The sequence below is a fragment of the Taudactylus pleione genome, unplaced genomic scaffold (genome assembly GCF_031769625.1).
Source record: "Taudactylus pleione unplaced genomic scaffold, aTauple2 ptg000738l, whole genome shotgun sequence".
Classification (NCBI taxonomy): Eukaryota; Metazoa; Chordata; class Amphibia; order Anura; family Myobatrachidae; genus Taudactylus; species Taudactylus pleione.
The window spans coordinates 1730348-1751236 of NW_028285140.1; the positions used below are offsets into that span (position 1 = coordinate 1730348).

The 20889-nt window shown below is 51.4% G+C and overlaps 1 protein-coding gene across 6 annotated transcripts in view; it reads right to left on the reverse strand.

Moving 5' to 3' along the window:
• The window catches only part of CACNA2D4 (calcium voltage-gated channel auxiliary subunit alpha2delta 4), a 512905-nt gene that overhangs the window by 417475 nt on the left and 74541 nt on the right, over positions 1–20889 (reverse strand). For 4 of the 6 annotated variants that reach the window (XM_088457117.1, XM_088457116.1, XM_088457114.1 and 1 more), the window contains exons 10-16: positions 14196–14285; positions 13824–13937; positions 13288–13366; positions 13049–13182; positions 12035–12052; positions 2152–2229; positions 338–418 (exon numbers count right to left, since the gene is read on the reverse strand). In XM_088457117.1, the coding sequence (XP_088313243.1) occupies positions 338–418; positions 2152–2229; positions 12035–12052; positions 13049–13182; positions 13288–13366; positions 13824–13937; positions 14196–14285 (594 nt within the window). The remainder of the gene's footprint in view (positions 1–337; positions 419–2151; positions 2230–12034; positions 12053–13048; positions 13183–13287; positions 13367–13823; positions 13938–14195; positions 14286–20889) is intronic. The other 2 variants (XM_088457118.1, XM_088457115.1) reach the window with 1 other exon arrangement.

Genomic DNA, 20889 nt, shown 5'->3' on the forward strand with positions numbered 1-20889 from the left:
CATTTCTGGACAATTAGAGTTATCTGGGCTGAAGAAAATCATGAAAACATTCTGTGTAAAATTACAAAGAGCTCAACAGCGTTCTGATACCTGTCTATGTCAGGGGCACTCCAGCTACTGGGGAACTACACATCCCAGCATGCCCTGGCACAGTTTTACTATTAGGTCATGTTCATCCACATCAGCTGGAGGGCCCCATGCAGAATAGCCCTTATTTGAGGTTTGTGTATTAAGGTGAAAGAGATAACTGAAGCTTTGCCACTGGGTGGCGCTGTGCACCCACGAGAGAACAGAAGCGGTATAATAACTGTATTATTATAACACGTGCAGGCCTCACCTTGTACCTAGGAGCCAGCTTCAGGAGCTCTCGCAGAGGAACATCCGACCCCACAACACCTAAGAGGATCCCTTCTGATCTCTGCAGACACAAAAGGGAGATGTTCAGATATACAAAACAATGAACAAGTCCTAGGCTCACCAAAAATGACCCTTTTCAGTCACTATGTACATTTATTACAATACGGATAACTGCGCTATACTCGCGCAAAACACGGTTTCTAACAGCAGCCCGAGACCTCTCCATAATACCCATCTGGTGGAACCACATAATAGTTCCTGACAATGGGTCTGATTCAGTGATGCACGCAATTCCCTGGCGCTACAGCAATCCCGTAAGCAGCGGATTTGCGAATATATGCTAATGACCCAGCCGTGTCTTGTGCACAGCAACGCCCACCTCCGGCGTCTCACATCGTATGTACAAAAGAGGAAACATCAGTCATGTATCGGTCGCACATTGAACCTCTGAGCAAGTCTGTGCTCTCTCCCAATGCGCCCTCCTCAGGCCCAATGCGCCCACCTCAGGCCCATTGCGCCCACCTCAGGCCCAATGCGCCCACCTCAGGCCCAGTACGCCCACCTCAGGCCCAGTGCGTCCACCTCAGGCCCATTGCGCCCACCTCAGGCCCAATGTGCCCACCTCAGGCCCAGTACGCCCACCTCAGGCCCAATGCGCCCACCTCAGGCTCAATGCGCCCACCTCAGGCTCAATGGGCCCACCTCAGGCCCAATGCGCCCACCTCAGGCCCAATGCTCCTCAGATGGAAGAATGAAGATTTGAACATGGCTGCTACAATTAAGGACAACACCAGGGAATAAATTTACTAAGCAGCGGTTTTGGTTTCCCGGCAGCTTTGTGGCGGTATTCTGGCAGTTTCGCCATACACAAGTGTCCTGCGGCACCCAGTTTGGGTTACAGACTGATGGGGTGCCACGAGTTGGTGGTCCAGGACCAATTCTAAATAATGTGACAGGCAAAACCAGTGCTGGCGGGTGCCAGTCATACAATATGTAGACAAGAGCAGCCCTGTCCTCCAACACACAACTGAGGATAAGGATGACAGATAATCACAATTTACTTCATATATTAATATTTTCTGAATGTCTCAATAAGAAAGTTTGGGCCTCGGGGAGCCACGAAAAATATGCTGGTACTCTAGGGCGCCGCGATTCAGTAAAGTCTGTGAACCGCTGCTGTAACCTAACAACGTCTGTGTTATCAGCCAACTGGGTGCTCGTGTAGGAAAGGAGCTCGGTCATGTAGGAAAGATTTGGATGTTATTTTACTGTAAGATTAATAATCCTTTATAATGTCAGTTTTACTCCGTACACATTTTGTAGTCATTTTTTAGACCCATTTCATGTGTAATTCTATAAAACCGAATGAGCGAGCAGTTTCCCGGCTGCGAGCTCTTGTACTTTTTGTTTCTTCTATACTTGTCTTTTTGTGTTTTTGATCTTTTTTTATGGCAATGTCTGGTGGCTCAATAAAGAGAAATAAAAAAAAAGAGTTAATTTTTAAGCCACTTAAGCCGCGGCCACGTCTGTTATACGTCACCGGTGAAAAGAGACAGAACGTGGAGTTTATATAACAGTATTTTAAACACCTTACTGTCATTATAAGAGTATTCTACAGTATAGAAAGTGTTACTGGGTTTTGTATTTGCTAATATAGGACACAGAAGGCAGAACATCCATTATTATCACTTATCCTGCCCAGAACATCTGTGCCAATGCCCCAGGGACACGTGCTGTAATATACCGCTCCCCCCGTCACGCGCTCTCCTTCCCGCTGTCTCCGCCATCACTTACCGTCTCATTCTTCTTACTGAACACCGGCATGGCCACTGTGGTCATGAGCAGCAGACTCTGGGCCTGGGAAGCGAAGAGCTGGGGGCAGACAGAGGAACAATTCATTATACAGTAACATGATCTATTTCGTAGTGGGCGCCAGGGCCTGTCCTGTTCCTGCACAGTAACCCAACGTCGGGGTCACAGGGCCATCGATCCGCACCCTGAGACGTCTCCTAATGGCCGAGTAATCCCAACATTTAACGTTCCGGCTCTGACAGACAAGAGTGTATCATAGAGAAATGTACTTGGTGTAATAATCTTGGGAGCCTGGTAAGTATGACCCCCTCCCCTCCCCAAAACCATTACTGCCTGTACAGGAGAGGAGAGATTGATTGTTCCATCATTCCTGCAATAAACGCACTCAGCAGAGCCCAACGTCTCTATAGCTGCCTCTCGTGGGACTTACATACAACAGAAGCGGATTCCCCCCCCCCCCCCCCCGCCATAGGCTCCATAGGCTCCCTGTGACGTGTGGCCTCAGCGTTCCCTTCCCATAACAATCTGTACATGTGTCCTGTAACTGGCGCTTATCTGTGCCTGTCCCTGTCCCTGGGCGACAGATTACCGAGATCACCCGGATCTGTAAATCCAGTGTACCTGCTCCAAACTCAGCCACATGCAAACTCCACACTAAGGGGCTGATTCTCAGTCACACACAAAGTGGCTGACATTGCCGGCAGCAGCGGAAGCCAGATTTAGTACCTTACGCTAATTTGTGTTCCCGTCAACTAATGCGCTAATGCGCAGGATCGTGTGTGTGCAAGGGGAAAGCCGAACCGCCTAATTATTTGACGCTAACCGCAACCTTCGTTAGTAGCGTCCCTCCCCTGTACGCAGGACTCAGAATCGCACGGCGCTTTAGATGCAGGCCCACGGTGCTACCACAAGACAGGGTGCAATCGCATTGTCACCGCCCAGTTCACTCCCAGAGGCGCCCTATTTCACAGAAAGACAGATCCGGCAAAGTTGCGCCTGACTCAGTATAGGACCGACATACGCAAAACTGCGCAAATTCACATCTGGGTATGCAGAGTACGCAAATCCTCGCTGTTTGCGTCCGTTCGTCACAGAATCAGCCCCTAATGCGGTAACTGGGAACATCCAGGAACATGTGGCGTCTACATCGCTGACTCTGTGCAGCCATTTCCTCCTGTGCACTTAGCTCCTGATTCCGAGATGTGCGCAATGCCGATATTTACGCAAACGATTGTCAGCGCATGCGCGAATGCCACACTGCTCACGCACAGCGATTGTATTGCGATCACACCCCGCACAGAGGATTCACTCATAAAGCGAGTGACAGGCTGTCAGCGTTTGGGGGATGTAACGGGGGAAGGGGGCTGGCTAGGCAAACGCAGCCGCGTTCACACCATTTAAGCTGCTTTCCATGGGCGTGCATAAATTAGCCATTGCGATGGATATGAGAAGGCAGCAGTGGGCGTCCCTGTGTTTGGCTAAGATTTAGAAGGCATTACCATTTACTGCGATCCGTGAGAGTATGCAGCTGCGATTACATTAGCGTAAATCTCGGAATCAGGCCCTCGGATCGCTTGTGTGACAGTTACTGAAGAAGATCCCAAGTGTCAGCCTGCGATGGAGGACAACACAACGCCTCCGAGGGCGAGCTAAGCATCTTTAGTTTCTCCATGGTATGAGTACATTTACACGTTTGTTACTGTATTATACGTTACTATTCATATTCCGCTATCTTCTTATATGAGACGTATTTCCAGATGTTTTACATTGCGTGCGCACAGCGCATCCAAGATAAATATGGCAGGTGCCGACTACACCCGATAAGGTCACTATCCAATGGTCATCTGCTCTTGTCCCTTCCACAGACTTCTAGAGCTCACACCTATTACACAGCAATGTACAGGGAATATCTCAGTCACATCAGTCCCTGCACCACTGGAGCTTGCAATCTATGGGCTGATTCAGCACGGATGGCAATTTCAATGACGCACGCAGATCGAGCGATTGTTTGCCATCGTGCATGTGTATAAGCCGCAATGCTCGTGCGTGGCGACCGCACTACGATTACGGACGCACAAAGGGCGAATCATGGCGTTTAGGCGGGATTGCGGCCTAGCCAGAGGGAAGTGTAGACAGAGTAGTCTGATTGCGCCAAGGACAGGGCTGGTGTAATTGTGCGAGATGATGGCTGATCTTACAGGTGGATCGATGGGGGCAATGTGAGCACGACTCTGGGCACACGGTGAGGGTCGCATTTATATCCAAGGATGCGATGCGGCCTCAAATACAGATGGACTGTGTGTGACTGAACCAGCCCCATAGTGTTCTGTGGGCCTGATTCAGACCCGCTCGCAAGCGGGTCGATGTTAGGCCAGTGCGCATGCGCACGACGGACCCGGCTCCGTCGTGCGCATGCGCGAAACCCGGATAGTGACGGGCAAGCCGTTGCTATGGGTCTCGCTACAAAGGGGGTGTGCTGTCGATGGTGAGTGACAGCACGCCCCCTTTGGTGGGCGTGCCGGGGGCGTGGCTGGCCAGATGGAGGCGTTCCCATGGGAACGCCTACCGACTGGGGCCGGCCCCACTGACATCACAAGTGATGTCAGTGGGAGTGCTTTTGGCTCTGATAGAGCCAAAAGCACTCCAGGGCTTGCGGCAGCGAGACCCTACCGCAAGGTCACCCACAGCTATGCGAGCGGCCAGGAGGCCGCTCTAAAATCAGGAAGGACGGCCCTGATTCAGAGCGAGCGCTCTGTCAGAGCGTCCGGCTCGGAATCAGGGCCTGTGTACATAACTGGGGAGGGGCAGAGGCCCTGATTCAGAGCCGCTCGCTCTGAATCAGGGCCGGGCTATTTATTTTTTAGAACGGCCTCCTGGCCGCTCACATAGCTGTGGGTGACCACCCACAGCTATAGCGAGCGGCCAGGAAGATGGTCGTGATGGTGAAGACCATCGCGACCATCGGGCTTGCGACGAGACCCTTGTGGTAGGGTCTCGTTGCCGCAAGCCCCAGAGAGATTTCGGCTCGTGATGTCAGTGGGGCCACCCCCAAACGGAGGCGTTCACATGGGAACGCCTCCATTTGGGTAGCCACTCCCCCGGCCCGCCCACCAAAGGGGGCGTGCTGTCACTCAACATCGACAGCACGCCCCCTTTGTTGTGAGACCCGGAGCGACAGAGTGCCCGTCGTTATCCGGGTCTCGCGCATGCGCACGACAGAGCTGGCTCCGTTGTGCGCATGCGCACTGGCCCACCATCGACCCGGTTGCGAGCGCACAGCACTCGCGACCGGGTCTGAATCAGGCCCAGAGTGTTTTTGTGTATGTACCTGGTGAGGGGGGCAGATTGTTCTGTATTTGTATCTGGGGAGGGGGATGAAAAGTTCTGTGTAGGTACCTGGGGAGGGGGATGGAGTGTACTGTGTATGTATCTGGGGAGGGGGATGGAGTGTACTGTGTATGTATCTGGGGAGAGGGATGGAGTGTACTGTGTATGTATCTGGGGAGGGGGATGGAGTGTACTGTGTATGAATCTGGGGAGGGGGATGGAGTGTACTGTGTATGTATCTGGCGAGGGGGACAGAATGTTCTGTATGTGGGGAGGGGGATGGAGCATTCTCTATCTGGGGGGGACAAGGAATTCTTTATCCGGGGAGGGGGACAGAGTGTTCTGTATCTGGAAAGCGGGACAGAGTGTTCTGTATGTATCTGGGGAGGGGGACGGAGCGTTCTGTATCTGGGGAGGGGGACGGAGCGTTCTGTATGTGGGGAGGGGGATGGAGCATTCTCTATCTGGGGGGGACAAGGAATTCTTTATCTGGGGAGGGGGACAGAGTGTTCTGTATCTGGAAAGTGGGACGGAGTGTTCTGTATGTACCTGGTGAGGGGGGCAGATTGTTCTGTATTTGTATCTGGGGAGGGGGATGAAAAGTTCTGTGTAGGTACCTGGGGAGGGGGATGGAGTGTACTGTGTATGTATCTGGGGAGGGGGATGGAGTGTACTGTGTATGTATCTGGGGAGGGGGATGGAGTGTACTGTGTATGAATCTGGGGAGGGGGATGGAGTGTACTGTGTATGTATCTGGGGAGGGGGACAGAATGTTCTGTATGTGGGGAGGGGGATGGAGCATTCTCTATCTGGGGGGGACAAGGAATTCTTTATCTGGGGAGGGGGACGGAGTGTTCTGTATGTATCTGGGGAGGGGGACGGAGTGTTCTGTATGTATCTGGGGAGGGGGAAGGAGCGTTCTGTATCTGGAAAGCGGGACGGAGTGTTCTGTATGTATCTGGGAAGGGGGATGGAGCGTTCTGTATGTATCTGGGGAGGGGGACGGAGCGTTCTGTATGTATATGGGGAGGGGGACGGAGCGTTCTGTATCTGGGGAGGGGGACGGAGCGTTCTGTATGTGGGGAGGGGGACAGAATGTTCTGTAGGTGGGGAGGGGGATGGAGCATTCTCTATCTGGGGGGACAAGGAATTCTTTATCTGGGGAGGGGGACAGAGTGTTCTGTATCTGGAAAGCGGGACAGAGTGTTCTGTATGTATCTGGGGAGGGGGACGGAGCGTTCTGTATCTGGGGAGGGGGACGGAGCGTTCTGTATGTGGGGAGGGGGATGGAGCATTCTCTATCTGGGGGGGACAAGGAATTCTTTATCTGGGGAGAGGGACAGAGTGTTCTGTATCTGGAAAGTGGGACGGAGTGTTCTGTATGTACCTGGGGAGGGGGCAGATTGTTCTGTATTTGTATCTGGGGAGGGGGATGAAACGTTCTGTGTAGGTACCTGGGGAGGGGGATGGAGTGTACTGTGTATGTATCTGGGGAGGGGGATGGAGTGTACTGTGTATGTATCTGGGGAGGGGGATGGAGTGTACTGTGTATGTATCTGGGGAGGGGGATGGAGTGCACTGTGTATGAATCTGGGGAGGGGGATGGAGTGTACTGTGTATGTATCTGGCGAGGGGGACAGAATGTTCTGTATGTGGGGAGGGGGATGGAGCATTCTCTATCTGGGGGGGACAAGGAATTCTTTATCTGGGGAGGGGAACGGAGTGTTCTGTATGTATCTGGGGAGGGGGACGGAGTGTTCTGTATGTATCTGGGGAGGGGGAAGGAGCGTTCTGTATCTGGAAAGCGGGACGGAGTGTTCTGTATGTATCTGGGGAGGGGGACGGAGCGTTCTGTATCTGGAAAGCGGGACGGAGTGTTCTGTATGTATCTGGGGAGGGGGACGGAGCGTTCTGTATGTGGGGAGGGGGACGGAGCGTTCTGTATGTGGGGAGGGGGACAGAATGTTCTGTAGGTGGGGAGGGGGATGGAGCATTCTCTATCTCGGGGGGACAAGGAATTCTTTATCTGTGGAGGGGGACAGAGTGTTCTGTATCTGGAAAGCGGGACAGAGTGTTCTGTATGTATCTGGGGAGGGGGACGGAGCGTTCTGTATCTGGGGAGGGGGACGGAGCGTTCTGTATGTGGGGAGGTGGATGGAGCATTCTCTATCTGGGGGGGACAAGGAATTCTTTATCTGGGGAGGGGGACAGAGTGTTCTGTATCTGGGGAGGGGGACAGAACATTTTGTATCTGGGAAGGGGGACGGAGCGTTCTGTATCTGGAAAGTGGGACGGAGTGTTCTGTATGTATCTGGGGAGGGGGACGGAGCGTTCTGTATCTGGGGAGGGGGACAGAACATTTTGTATCTGGGGAGGGGGACGGAGCATTCTGTATCTGGGGAGGGGGACGGAGTGTTCGGTATGTATCTGGGGAGGGGGACGGAGCGTTCTGTACCTGGGGAGGGGGACAGAACATTCTGTATGTGGGGAGGGGGACGGAGCGTTCTGTATCTGGGGGGGGGGAGGAGCGTTCTGTATCTGGGGAGGGGGAAGGAGCGTTCTGTATCTGGGGAGGGGGAAGGAGCGTTCTGTATCTGGAAAGCGGGACGGAGCGTTCTGTATGTATCTGGGGAGGGGGACGGAGCGTTCTGTATCTGGGGAGGGGGACAGAACATTCTGTATGTGGGGAGGGGGACAGAGTGTTGCCAGGTGCTCAGTAAACATCTCTGCCTACAATAAAATCCGGTTGCCGGGCAGAACCGCAGATATATTTATTCACTTCCCGGCAACTATCAGATGCACGGCCCCTGTGTGTACACACACTCAGCCTGACACTCAGCGATGAGCGACACTCACATTTCTCTGTAACTGATGCCAAATTGTGTTTGTCACATTACGTCCTCATGTGCCAGAAATATCTGCTCCCATCTGTCGTACATAAGACGAAGTACAGAAGTACCTGTAATCGCTGCTGTATAATTTACCATCAGACTCGGGCTGCGTACCCGGCACGGAATAAGGGTCCTGCATAATAACTAACGGGGATGTTTTTTTCATAAGTGTCTCATTAGAGTAAAAAGCTGGAGGCTCCTTTGCTAGTCTTCCGCTGACTGGGGGCGGCCATGATAATCTGTCTCCTGCGGCCGGTGCTGTGTATGCAGAGAGCTAAAATACATATTATCTGTGTTTTACTTATAAATTACGTTATTGGGAAACAGTCCTGACATGCCAGGAAAATGAATGGAATAATATAATTCACACATATTTATTACTTTTGTTGTCATATTCAGCTTCATTTTAAGAGTTATTTGAGATTATGTGAGTGAGTGTGTATATGTGCATGAGTGCGAGCGTGTGTGTATATATAATATATTATATATATATATATATATATATACACACACAGTACATATGGTTAGCATCACTACCTCACGGCACTGAGGTCATGGGTTCGATTCCCACCACAGCCCTAACTGTGTGGAGTTTGTATATCCTCCCTGTGCTTGCGTGGGATTCCTCCGGGTACTCCAGTTTCCTCCCACACTCAACCCTAGTGTGTATGTGTGTGTATGTGTGTGTGAGCATGTGATATGGAATAGTGGGTCTAATTCAGACCCGCTCGCGAGCGCTGAGCGCTCGCAAGCGGGTCGATGTTGGCCAAGTGCGCATGCGCACGACGGAGGCTGCTCCGTCGTGCGCATGCGCGAGACCCGAATAACGACGGCCAAGCCTTCGTTATGGGTCTCGCACCAAAGGGGGCGTGCTGTCGATGGTGAGTGACAGCACGCCCCCTTTGGTGGGCGTGCCGGGGGCGTTGCTGCCCAGACGAAGGCGTTCCCATGGGAACGCCTACCGTCTGGGGCCGGCCCCACTGACATCACTAGTGATGTCAGTGGGAGTGCTCTCGGCTCTGATAGAGCCAAAATCACTCCAGGGCTTGCGGCAGCGAGACCCTACCGCAGGGTCTCGTCGCAAGCCTGATGGTCGCGATGGTCTTGACCATCGCGACCATCATCATGGATGCTCGCATAAGCTGTGGGTGGTAACCCACAGCTATGCGAGCGTTCCAAGAGGCCGCAAAAAAAAAAAAAACGCCCTGATTCAGAGCGGGCGCTCGTTCGGAGCGTCCAGCTCTGAATCAGGCCCATAGAGTGTAAGCTCCACTGGGGCAGGGACTGATGTGAATGGCCAAATACTCTCTGTACAGCGCTGCGGAATATGTGTGCACTATATAAATAACTGGTAATAATAACAAATATATACATATATATATATAAAACATTGAGGTCTTCATAAATAAAAGTGCTAATAAAAAATCTCAAAGTATCTCACTTTTTGCTCTATTTTATTGTAAATAAGATAATATCTTTAAAGCTACAGTGATAAAAAATCATGAATCAATAAAACATGTGATAAATGCTGCCCGACTGCCCTTTATATCTGAGTTGTTTATTGAATGTTTTGTAATAAAGCTTCCACACTGCAAAGCAGACATCCTGGGGTCCTCTGGCTCTGTCCCAGGACACAGTCCCCCCCCCCTGTCCCAGGACACAGTCCCCCCCCCGTCCCAGGACACAGCCCCCCCCGTCCCAGGACACAGTTCCCCCCCTGTCCCAGGACACAGCCCCCCCGTCCCAGGACACAGCCCCCCCCCCTTGTCCCAGGACACAGTCCCCCCCCGTCCCAGGACACAGCCCCCCCCCCTGTCCCAGGACACAGCCCCCCCCCTGTCCCAGGACACAGTCCCCCCCCCCTGTCCCAGGACACAGCCCCCCCCCCCCCTGTCCCAGGACACAGACCCCCCCCCCGTCCCAGGACACAGACCCCCCCCCTGTCCCAGGACACAGCCTCCCTGTCCCAGGACACAGCCCCCCCCCCTTGTCCCAGGACACAGCCCCCCCCCTGTCCCAGGACACAGCCCCCCCCTGTCCCAGGACACAGTCCCCCCCCCTGTCCCAGGACACAGCCCCCCCCCCTGTCCCAGGACACAGCCCCCCCCCCTGTCCCAGGACACAGCCCCCCCCGTCCCAGGACACAGCCCCCCCCCTTTCCCAGGACAGTCCCCCCCCTGTCCCAGGACACAGCCCCCCCCCCCTGTCCCAGGACACAGCCCCACCCCTGTCCCAGGACACAGCCCCCCCCCCTGTCCCAGGACACAGCCCCCCCCCCCTGTCCCAGGACACAGCCCCCCCCCCAGTTCCTGTTTGCCCACATCTGTCAGTTGCTGCTTTTGTACAATAGGATTTTGCTCAGTAAAAGTGGCCGGTCACTGTCTGTAGGATCTATGACCTCATTACATCCTACTGTATATTATTTTGGGATATGACAAAATCCCGGTGGCTGGAATAGGAATTCCATCTTCAGAGTACCTGGATGTATTGTCTGTCATGTGTCAACCCTGTGCAGCTGTTACTAATAGTAACCATTGCTTTATGGTGGTTCTTTTTGTGCTTCCCACTCGCGCCGTTCTATGTTCCCTGGGATATGACACGTCTCAGCCGCGCAGCTTTGCCTCATGTCCCAGGGCAAGAAAAATAAATGGCCCCGCTGGATAATGATGGAAGGCAAGGCTGAAAAGCATTCGGTATGAAAGACCGGCTGACGCATGGCCGGCAGTTCGATTCCCGGCAACGGCAGCCCGACAGATGCAGGGATCCCGGCAGCGGCAGCCCGACAGCGCTGGAAATCCTGATCGTCCCTAGGTAAGTACAAACTAACCTACCCCCCCAACCCTCCTTAGGAGTGCCTAACCCTAACCTCCCCCCCTTGTGCATAACCCTAACCCCCCCTCTAAGCGCCTAAACCTAACCCCCCTTCCCAGCTGCCTAAACCTAAGTCCCCCGGGGTGGTGCCTAACCCTAACCCTCCCTCCCCCTAGCCTATCCCTAAGTCCCCCCCGGGTGCCCTAAACCTAACCCTCCCCCCCGTAGCTGTCCGCGCTCGGCACCCGGCATCACTTCGATCGGGATGCCGGGCGCCGGTATCACGGCGTCGGAAAAATGACAGGCGTCTAGATTTAGTCGCCTGTCATTTAACCATCGCCGGGATAAAGCAGTCGGGAAGCAGGCTGTTGGGCTTACGTCAGCCGGTTTCCCGATTGAATCCCGCTGAAAAGCAGGGAGACATGTACAAGACAATAAGGTCACCAAAAGGTGGGAGATCTCCTAAAGGCTGATCCTCTCGCTGTGACTCACGGCGACACCAGAATGTAATATAACATATCGTACAAATGTCCTTTTACCATAATTACTAATTGTCATTTTACCTGAAATTCTTCTTATCCTCAGGTCTACAAATCAGATACAAACACCAAAATAGATTTTCGTCTTCCGGCCGTTTAAAGTAAAACACTTGTCACGTAGATATTTAGGCGCGTGCAAGCGATTCATATGGATAGTGCTGTCCTACATCACCACGACACAAGAACACAAAGTCGATTTGCACAATCACCGTGCAAAAAGGTGTCACTTTCACAAACACTAACCACACTAGCACCACTGTGACACGAGGGGCCCACAACATTGAAAGCACAGGTTACCTCCTCTGACTGTGGCAGCTGTCGCACGTGATGATAGATGGATGAGGGGGGGGAGGGTACAGGGGAACCGGGGGGGGGGGGAAGAAACGGGATGAGTTACAATGAGAAATGAGAGACAGGTAAACAACATATATCTGCAGAGAGAACTGAGTCTGTCAGGAACTCCTGTCTCCAGGAAGAGGTTACTAGAGGGTAAGGTGCACTTGTCGCACATTCAGTATATAAAGTACCTCGTGCCTCGGTGAGGTCAGGCTGCATTGTCATCAACATTAGCTCCACCCACAAAATGGCTGCCTGTAGATGACAGTGGCACCTCATACTCCTCAGCTCCTGGGAAGGAATGAGGCCCTCACATAGGTGACAGGTGCCCCAACGCCAGTGTGAGGCATGTGGGATAAATTAAAACTGGGCTATACAGATGTCATACAAGTGAGTGGTGAGATGTCACATATAAAAGTGAACATAGTGCGAGGATAGTGAATCACACAAAAATGCCACGTTCATCTAATGAGAGGGAGTCATTGGTCATTAATGAAGATGTGTGAGAATACAATGGTTGAGGGGATGCCAGCCTTAGGGCAGAGAGGGCTATTACCTGACCCATAGGCTCAGAGGATGGGTCCCACTAGAAGGTGAATATTGTAACTAAATAGCTGCATTAATAAACACATTTTATTATCTGAAAATGTTCTGTAATACCTGTAATTCTTACAGTTTTACGTGAAACTTGGACGTAAATTTACTAAAGTGAGAGTTTTTATAAGTGGAGATGTTGACCATAGCAACCAATCAGATTCTAGCTATTATCTTGCAGAAGGTGCTAGTTAAATGTTAAGTAGAATCTGATTGGTTGCTATGGGCAACATCTCCACTTCTAAAAAAGCACACTTTGACCTCTGCCCAGAGTCCCCACATGTCTGACAGTGGCCCAGGGATCAGCGTTGGTTGAGAAGGGTGCACTAACTAACCACCGAGTCATAATTTGCAGTTCCCCAGATTCCGTGCTTCACTCACCGCGCTATCCATGTACGCCTCTGTCCAGATTATATCGTGGTCATGGTTGATCACCATCGGCCGGCTCAGCACATGGAGATATTCCATCACATTTTCCTGGACATCCGCCAGCGTGGAGATCTGCGTGTAATACCCTAAGGAACACACAACAGCATCACAGCGGTAACTGACGCACCATAGTAAATATTATCCATTGTAATTGTCATTATCACCAGGCGCTAAATATAAATGTCTGAGACCTTTGTTGCTGCATGCAATCCATTTCACATTCTCTGCAAACGTCACCTCTCTCCCAATAAGATACGTGAACATTCGGACCTAAAGAAAAAGCTAATTATTAACAAACCAATCATATTCCCAACCTATTACCCCCAGTCAATGTGCTCCAGAACAGCAAGAGGATTCAGGACAGATGGAGTTTATTTACATATCCTTTCACCATAAAAATAACCCACTTTGTCAGTCCAAATGACATTGCTGATAAATCTATATAAAGGGCACCGCAATGGGCACCTTTAAAGCCTCAAATAATGCATTCTATATGTTGAGCTTTGAACCTACGTGACATCCGATTTTAAATGTGTGAACATAAGCAAAATAGTCTAAATTTACCAGATTCAGCAGCTAGGGCAGCACATTTAGGTTATATATGAACAATGGACAGTCAGGTGACACCTATGAGATGTCATGTGGCCATTAGGGTAAAAAAAAAAGAGAGACAGTAATCAGTAGACGTTATGAAAAAGGGTCACAAATAAGGAAATTCGGCACCTACCTTCTTATCAGGCCAGTTGTACTTCTCAAACACGGACTCATAATCTTCCACTGCGCCGTCAGTAATCAGCATTATCGCCTGGTTACACAGCCCACCGCGGCCAGACTCGCGGAACTGGGAATGTACAAATGCCCAGGTAAATGCAGATATTGCAGAGGGCAAAGGAAGCATGAGTACAAATTTAATTCTGCTGCCAGCAATTACTAACACTAACAACACAACCTCCAATCTCTGTGTGTGGAAAGGACATCATTAAGGAAGACTGAAAAATGTGCAGCCTGTACAAGTCCTCAGTTCAGCACTTTATGCAAATATTCTGCCGTATGCAACAAACAGTAGGTAAAAATTTTAGTAAACGGGACATTACAGTACCTCCTTCAGGATTTTAAACGCCTCGATAAGAGCTTTGCTGACGGTACCCACACCTTTCGCCTGCAGTTCATCTACTAGCTGCTTGAAATGCTGTAAAGAGGTAACCAAAATGAAATAAAAAAAAAAAAATTATATATATATATATAAATCAGAAACTTTAAGTTAAACTTAAACACTGATAAGACAGAAGAGCCCACATCTGGGATTCACATGCATCAAGCTCAGATCTGCATACAAATATTCTGCTTCAGTAGACGTTGAATAATTAAACCGTTATATATCTTGTATGGGATAGGATTATACACATAGCGGCCAGGAAACATGTTCCATGTGATCCTGTAATTGGGCATTATATTATTGGTATTATTATCTTTAATTTATAAGGCGCCATAAGGACTCCAAGGTGCCAAACAGGGGGATACAACTGACATTATGATACAGAAATAGAGACTCATACAGACAAGTTACCTGTGTCACATAGATACATGATTACACTGAGCATTTAGCATCTCTATGTAGAGAAGACAAAGGATAGAGGGCCCTGCTCGGATGAGCTTACAATTTATAGGGGATATGGGTGGACACAATGGGAAGAAGAGGATAGAGATGGCAGAGTTAGGAGGAGGTATAGGTATTACGGGCACACATGGATACTGTGAGGCTGGATGGCAGTGTAATGGAGCGGCCCGGGAGATGGTCTCAATGTGAGAGTGGGAGGTGGTGATCAGGGAGGAGGCGAGGTGACAATCATTAGCAGAGCTGAGGGAGGGAGTATATGAGTAAATGAGGCTGGAGGTGTAGGGAGGAGCAATGAGGAGATGATGCAGGAGATGTAGGAAGGAGCAGTGAAGAAATAAAGCTGGAGGTGTAGTAAAGAGCAGTGTGGTTATGAGGCTGGAGATGTAGGGAGGAGTGGTGAGGAAATGAGGATGGAGGTGTAGAAAGGAGGATTGAGGCTCTGAGGCTGGAGATGTAGGGAGGAGCAATAAGGTTCTGAGGCTGAAGATGTAGGGGAGCAGTGAGGCTCTGAGGCTGGAGATGTAGGGAGGAGCAGTAAGGTTCTGAGGCTGGAGATGTAGGGGGGAGCAGTGAGGCTCTGAGGCTGGAGATGTAGGGAGGAGCAGTGAGGCTCTGAGGCTGGAGTTGCAGGGAGGAGCAGTTAGGCTCTGAGGCTGGAGATTTGGGGAGGAGCGGTGAGGTTCTGTGGCTGAAGATGTAGGGAGGAGGAGTGAGGCTCTGAGACTGGAGATGTAGGCAGGAGCAGTAGGGTTCTGAAGCTGGAGATGTGGGGGGAGTGGCGAGGTTCTGAGGCTGAAGATGTAGGGAGGACCAGTGAGGTCCTGAGGCTGGAGATGTAGGGAGGAGCAGTGAAGTTCTGAGGCTGGAGATGTAGGGAAGAGCAGTGAGGCTCTGAGGCTGGAGATGTAGGGATGAGCAGTGAGGCTCTGAGGCTGGAGATGTAGGGATAAGCAGTGAGGCTCTGAGGCTGGAGATGTAGGGATGAGCAGTGAGGCTCTGAGGCTGGAGATGTAGGGATGATCAGTGAGGCTCTGAGGCTGGAGATGTAGGGAAGAGCAGTGAGGATATATGGCTGGAGATGTAGGGAGGAACAGTGAAGTTCTGAGGCTAGAGATGTAGGGAGGAGCAGTGAGGAGATGAGGCTGGAGATGTAGGGAGGAGCAGTGAGGTTATGAGGTTAGAGATGTAAGGAGGAGCACTAAGGTTATGAGGCTAGAGATGTAGGGAGGAGGAGTGGTGAGGTTATGAGGCTAGAGATGTAGGGAGGATTGGTGAGACTGAGAACTTTGTAGGTAAGAGAGAGGAGCCAAAATTTAATTTTGAGTGGTATAGGGAGCCCGGCAGAGAGGGTGCAGAAGAGGAAGAGTGACGAGAGAGAAAGATAAGCATTAGAGCTCAGGAGAGTGGTGAGGAAGGAGTTAGGAAGAGCAAAGAGTAGCAGATTACAACAACAGAGTTTCAGTATCTTTCAGGAAGAGGATGGGCATGATTCTGGAAATACTGGGGCGAGAAAAAGATGAGTATTGGGAGAGGGACTGAATGTAGGGGTAGAAGGAAAGCGCAGAGTCAGGGGAGACACCCAGACATCGGACTAAGGGAACATCAGCAACATAGACAGTAATTAGGCTCTGGCTAATGTAACTCAGAACAATGAGAACTTGAAATAGAAATAACTACAATAAAACACTTTTTCATATGTATGTATCCTACTATAAAATATATGATGTAGTCAAATATACTTAAAGAAGCATCAAATATCACGTACAAACACATAAAAGCTATCTTATATAACAGAGTTACTAGTAATGGTCACAAATATATGTATGTATGTATGTACAGTATGTATGTACAGTATGTATGTAAAAGATTCAGGCACTTGTTAGAACTGAAGGTACTGTACTCAGAGTTCTAACAGATAGATACCAATGCAGAGGGGAGATATATAACCCGAAAAATAACAGTATAGGGACAATAAAGCGATTCTAGAGCACAGAGCCCCTGCATTCTAAATACACAGAGCCCCTGCATTCTAAATACACAGAGCCCCTGCATTCTAAATACACAGAGCCCCTGCATTCTAAATACACAGAGCCCCTGCATTCTAAATACACAGAGCCCCTGCATTCTAAATAAAGACACTGTTACAAGTCAGTAGCAACATAATGGATATTAAATATGTTGCAATAATCAAACAGATTTAAATATGTAACAATTTATTGATGCCAATCAGTGACCTTTAACTTTTTCTCTGATATATATTTGTTTGGTAAACCTAACGATATCTATAATTGTATCTAATAACATAAGAAGAGATATGGTAAGAACTTACCTTTGTTATCTCTGTTTCTACGAAGTCCATAGGGTCCACAGGGTTGACCTTGGGGTATAGCTGGATCTGGATCCACGGGCACCACGCAGTTAAAGCTTTGCTGCTCCCAGGATGCACTTGGGTCCGTCCTCCTCTATACCCCGCCCCGGCCACAGGCACCTCAGTTGGTAAGCAGCTAAGGCCGGAGGAGGAGACTAAACAGAGAGAAGGAAGACTGGAACACACAAGAAACCATACTCACAGAAATGGGAGACGGAAAACCGGTGACCAGCCACACAGCCCATTTGAAGCCAGGTGCGTCAGGGCGGGCGCCCTGTGGACCCTATGGACTTCGTAGAAACAGAGATAACAAAGGTAAGTTCTTACCATATCTCTTGTTTTCTACTTCAGGGTCCATAGGGGGTCCACAGGGTTGACCTTGGGGATGTCCCAAAGCAGTTCAACTAAGGGCGGGGACGCTCCTGTGCTGAAAGGAGTACCCGGCGCCCAAAGGATGCATCCTGAGAGGCGAAGGTGTCAAACGCATAAAACCTCAAAAATGTCTGAATTGAAGACCAAGTAGCCGCCTTACACAGCTGAACAGCGGAGGCGCCACGTCTAGCAGCCCAAGAGGGACCCACAGAACGAGTGGAATGAGCCTTAACAGAGGCTGGCACAGGTAAACCCTCCTGTGCATAATAACTGAACGAAGCCAACGGGCTAACGTTTGCTTGTTGGCAGGCCAACCCCTCTTGTGAAAACCGAAGAGGACAAACAAAGAATCCGACTTCCTAACCGAAGCAGTCCAGTCCACGTAGATTCTAAGTGCCCGGACTACATCTAAGGAAGCCTCACCAGCGGAAAGATCAGGTGACTGAAAAGCTGGCACAACAAGTTCCTGATTAATGTGGAACTTTGAGACCACTTTGGGCAAAAACTCAGGACGAGTGCGGAGCACCGCCCTGTCCTGGTGAAAAATCAGAAAAGGGGGGCGACAGGAAAGCGCCCCCAATTCTGAAACCCTCCTGGCAGAAGCAATTGCCAGGAGAAAAATGGTCTTAAACGTCAGCCACTTGAGCTCCACCGACTCAAGCGGCTCAAAAGGAGGACCCTGCAAGACTCGCAGTACCACCGCCAAGTCCCACGGAGCCACCGGAGGCACGAAGGGAGGCTGGATCCTGAGAACACCTTGGAAAAAGGTGTGAACGTCTGGCAGTGTAGCAATCCGTCGCTGAAACCACACGGACAAAGCAGACACATGAACCTTCAGAGAGGCCAGGCGTAAGCCGAGGTCCAAACCCGATTGAAGAAACTCCAAGATTCTGGAAACCCGGAACACCTGCGGATCATAGTTTCTGGATTCACACCACTGAAAATAAGTGCGCCACACCCTGTGGTAAATCCGCGCGGAAGCAGGCTTGCGTGCCCTAAGCATGGTACCAATCACCGAACTGGAGAAACCCCTAGACCTCAAGACGGCTGTCTCAAGAGCCACGCCGTCAAAGACAGCCGACCCAGATCCGGGTAAAGGCAGGGCCCTTGAGACAACAGGTCCCGACGCTGAGGAAGAAGGTACGGAGCGTCGATGGAGAGGCACCTCAGATCGGAGTACCAAGGACGTCTGGGCCACGCCGGAGCCACCAGCACGAGCGTGCTGCCGTCCTGCTTGAATTTCCGCAGAACCCGAGGAAGCAGGGATATCGGAGGAAACAGATACGCCAGGTGAAACGTCCATTTCACCGACAGAGCGTCTACCAGACAGGCGCCTGCGTCTCTTGTCCTTGACCCGTAAACGGGCAACTTGTGATTGTGACGGGAGGCCATCAAGTCCAGCTCCGGCAGCCCCCACCTGTCCACGAGTAGCTGAAACACCTCTGGGTGAAGCGACCATTCCCCGGGATGCACGTCGTGACGGCTGAGGAAGTCCGCCTCCCAATTGAGGACTCCGGGAATGAAGACTGCCGAGATCGCTGGAACGTGACACTCCGCCCAAGCAAGAATGCGAGACACCTCCGACATTGCTGCCCGACTGCGAGTTCCCCCTTGGTGGTTGATGTACGCCACCGTGGTGGCGTTGTCGGACTGCACCTGAACCGCCCTTCCGTGAAGAGCAGGGCCGGACGACTGCAGGGCCCTGTACACAGCCCACAGTTCCAGGATGTTGATGGGGAGAAGTGCTTCTTCCGCGGACCAAAGACCCTGAAGCGATAATGAGCCGGTCACTGCCCCCCAACCCCGGAGACTGGCATCCATCGTGAGCAGGACCCAGTCCGGGATCCAAAAGGGGTGCCCCTCGACCAGATGCGCCGTCTGAAGCCACCAAGCCAAAGACTGCCGAACCTCCGGGGATAACACCAACATCTGAGAGCGGATCCGTTGAGGTAACCCGTTCCATTCTGATAGAATCAGCCCCTGCAGGGGCCGGGAATGGAACTGGGCAAATTCCACCATGTCGAATGTCGACACCATGGACCCCAGAACTCTCATAGCTGAATGGACCGACAGGCGGCAACTGCTCAGGCAACTGTGTATCCGCAGCTGCAGGGAGGAGACCTTCTCCGGAGTCAGGAAAATCCGTTGCTGACGAGAATCCAGCAGGGCTCCCAAATGAACCATCCGCTGTGATGGAATCAGGGAGGACTTCTTCCAGTTTATCAACCACCCGTGTGCTTGAAGACAAGCAATGGTCAGGTGGAGATGTCGAAGAAGCACCTCTGGGGAGCTCGCCAGCAGCAGAAGATCGTCCAGATACGGCAACAGACGTAGACCCTGACCCCGAAGGTGGGCAGCCATAACTGCCATCACCTTGGTGAACACCCTCAGAGCCGTGGAAAGGCCGAAAGGCAACGCCCGAAATTGGTAGTGATGGTTCAGGATAGCAAACCTCAGATACCGCTGATGTGCCAGTGCTATGGGCACATGGAGATAGGCATCCTGGATATCGAGGGAGACCATATAATCCCCGGGTTCCATCGCCAGAATGATGGAACGTAACATTTCCATCCTGAACCTGGGAACTCTGAGGTATCTGTTCAGAGACTTCAAATTCAGGATAGGGCGATGAGAACCATTGGGTTTCTGTACCAGAAACAGAGTAGAATAGTACCCCGTCCCGCGCTGAGACTGCGGAACGGGAACAATGACCCCTGCTTGTAGCAAGGATTCTATAGCTACCTGAATCTGACCAGCTTTGGTCTTGTCCAGAGAAGGACTCGTACAGAAAACCTGGTGGGGCGGCCTAAACCGAAAAGACAGGGCGTACCCCTGAGAGACTACTTCTCGAACCCAGGCATCCGTGGTGGTATTGTGCCAACACTGGGCGAATTGGAGAAGTCGGCCTCCCACTCTGGGGTCCCCCAGAGAGAGGCCCGTCCCATCAGGCAGCAGGCTTATCCTCCTGCTTGGAAGAAGGGCGCCGAGCACTCCATGCTTGCTTCTTGGGCTTGGGTGCGGCCTTGGTCGCCGAATGTCTCGGGAAGGACTGGCCCTTGGCCTTACCCTGAACCCGAAAGGACCGAAAGGCAGAGCTCCTCACTTTAGCCGGCGCAGAGGCCGAAGGGAGGAAAGCCGACTTGGACTTAGCCAAAGTATCCACTATTTTGTCCAAATCCGGACCAAATAGTAAATCACCATTAAAAGGCAAGGCCTCCAGACCCTTTTTTGAATCTGCATCAGCCCTCCAGGACCTCAGCCACAGGGAGCGTCGAGCAGACACTGCTGCAGCCGACACCCTAGAAGTGAGCAGGCTGGCATCCAAAGACGCTTCCCCAATATAGGAAGCTGCATCCCGCATCTGTCCCACTAACGCTCTCTGGATATCCGGAGCCTCATCAGGAAAGGTATCCTCCAAGGTATTGGCCCATGCCT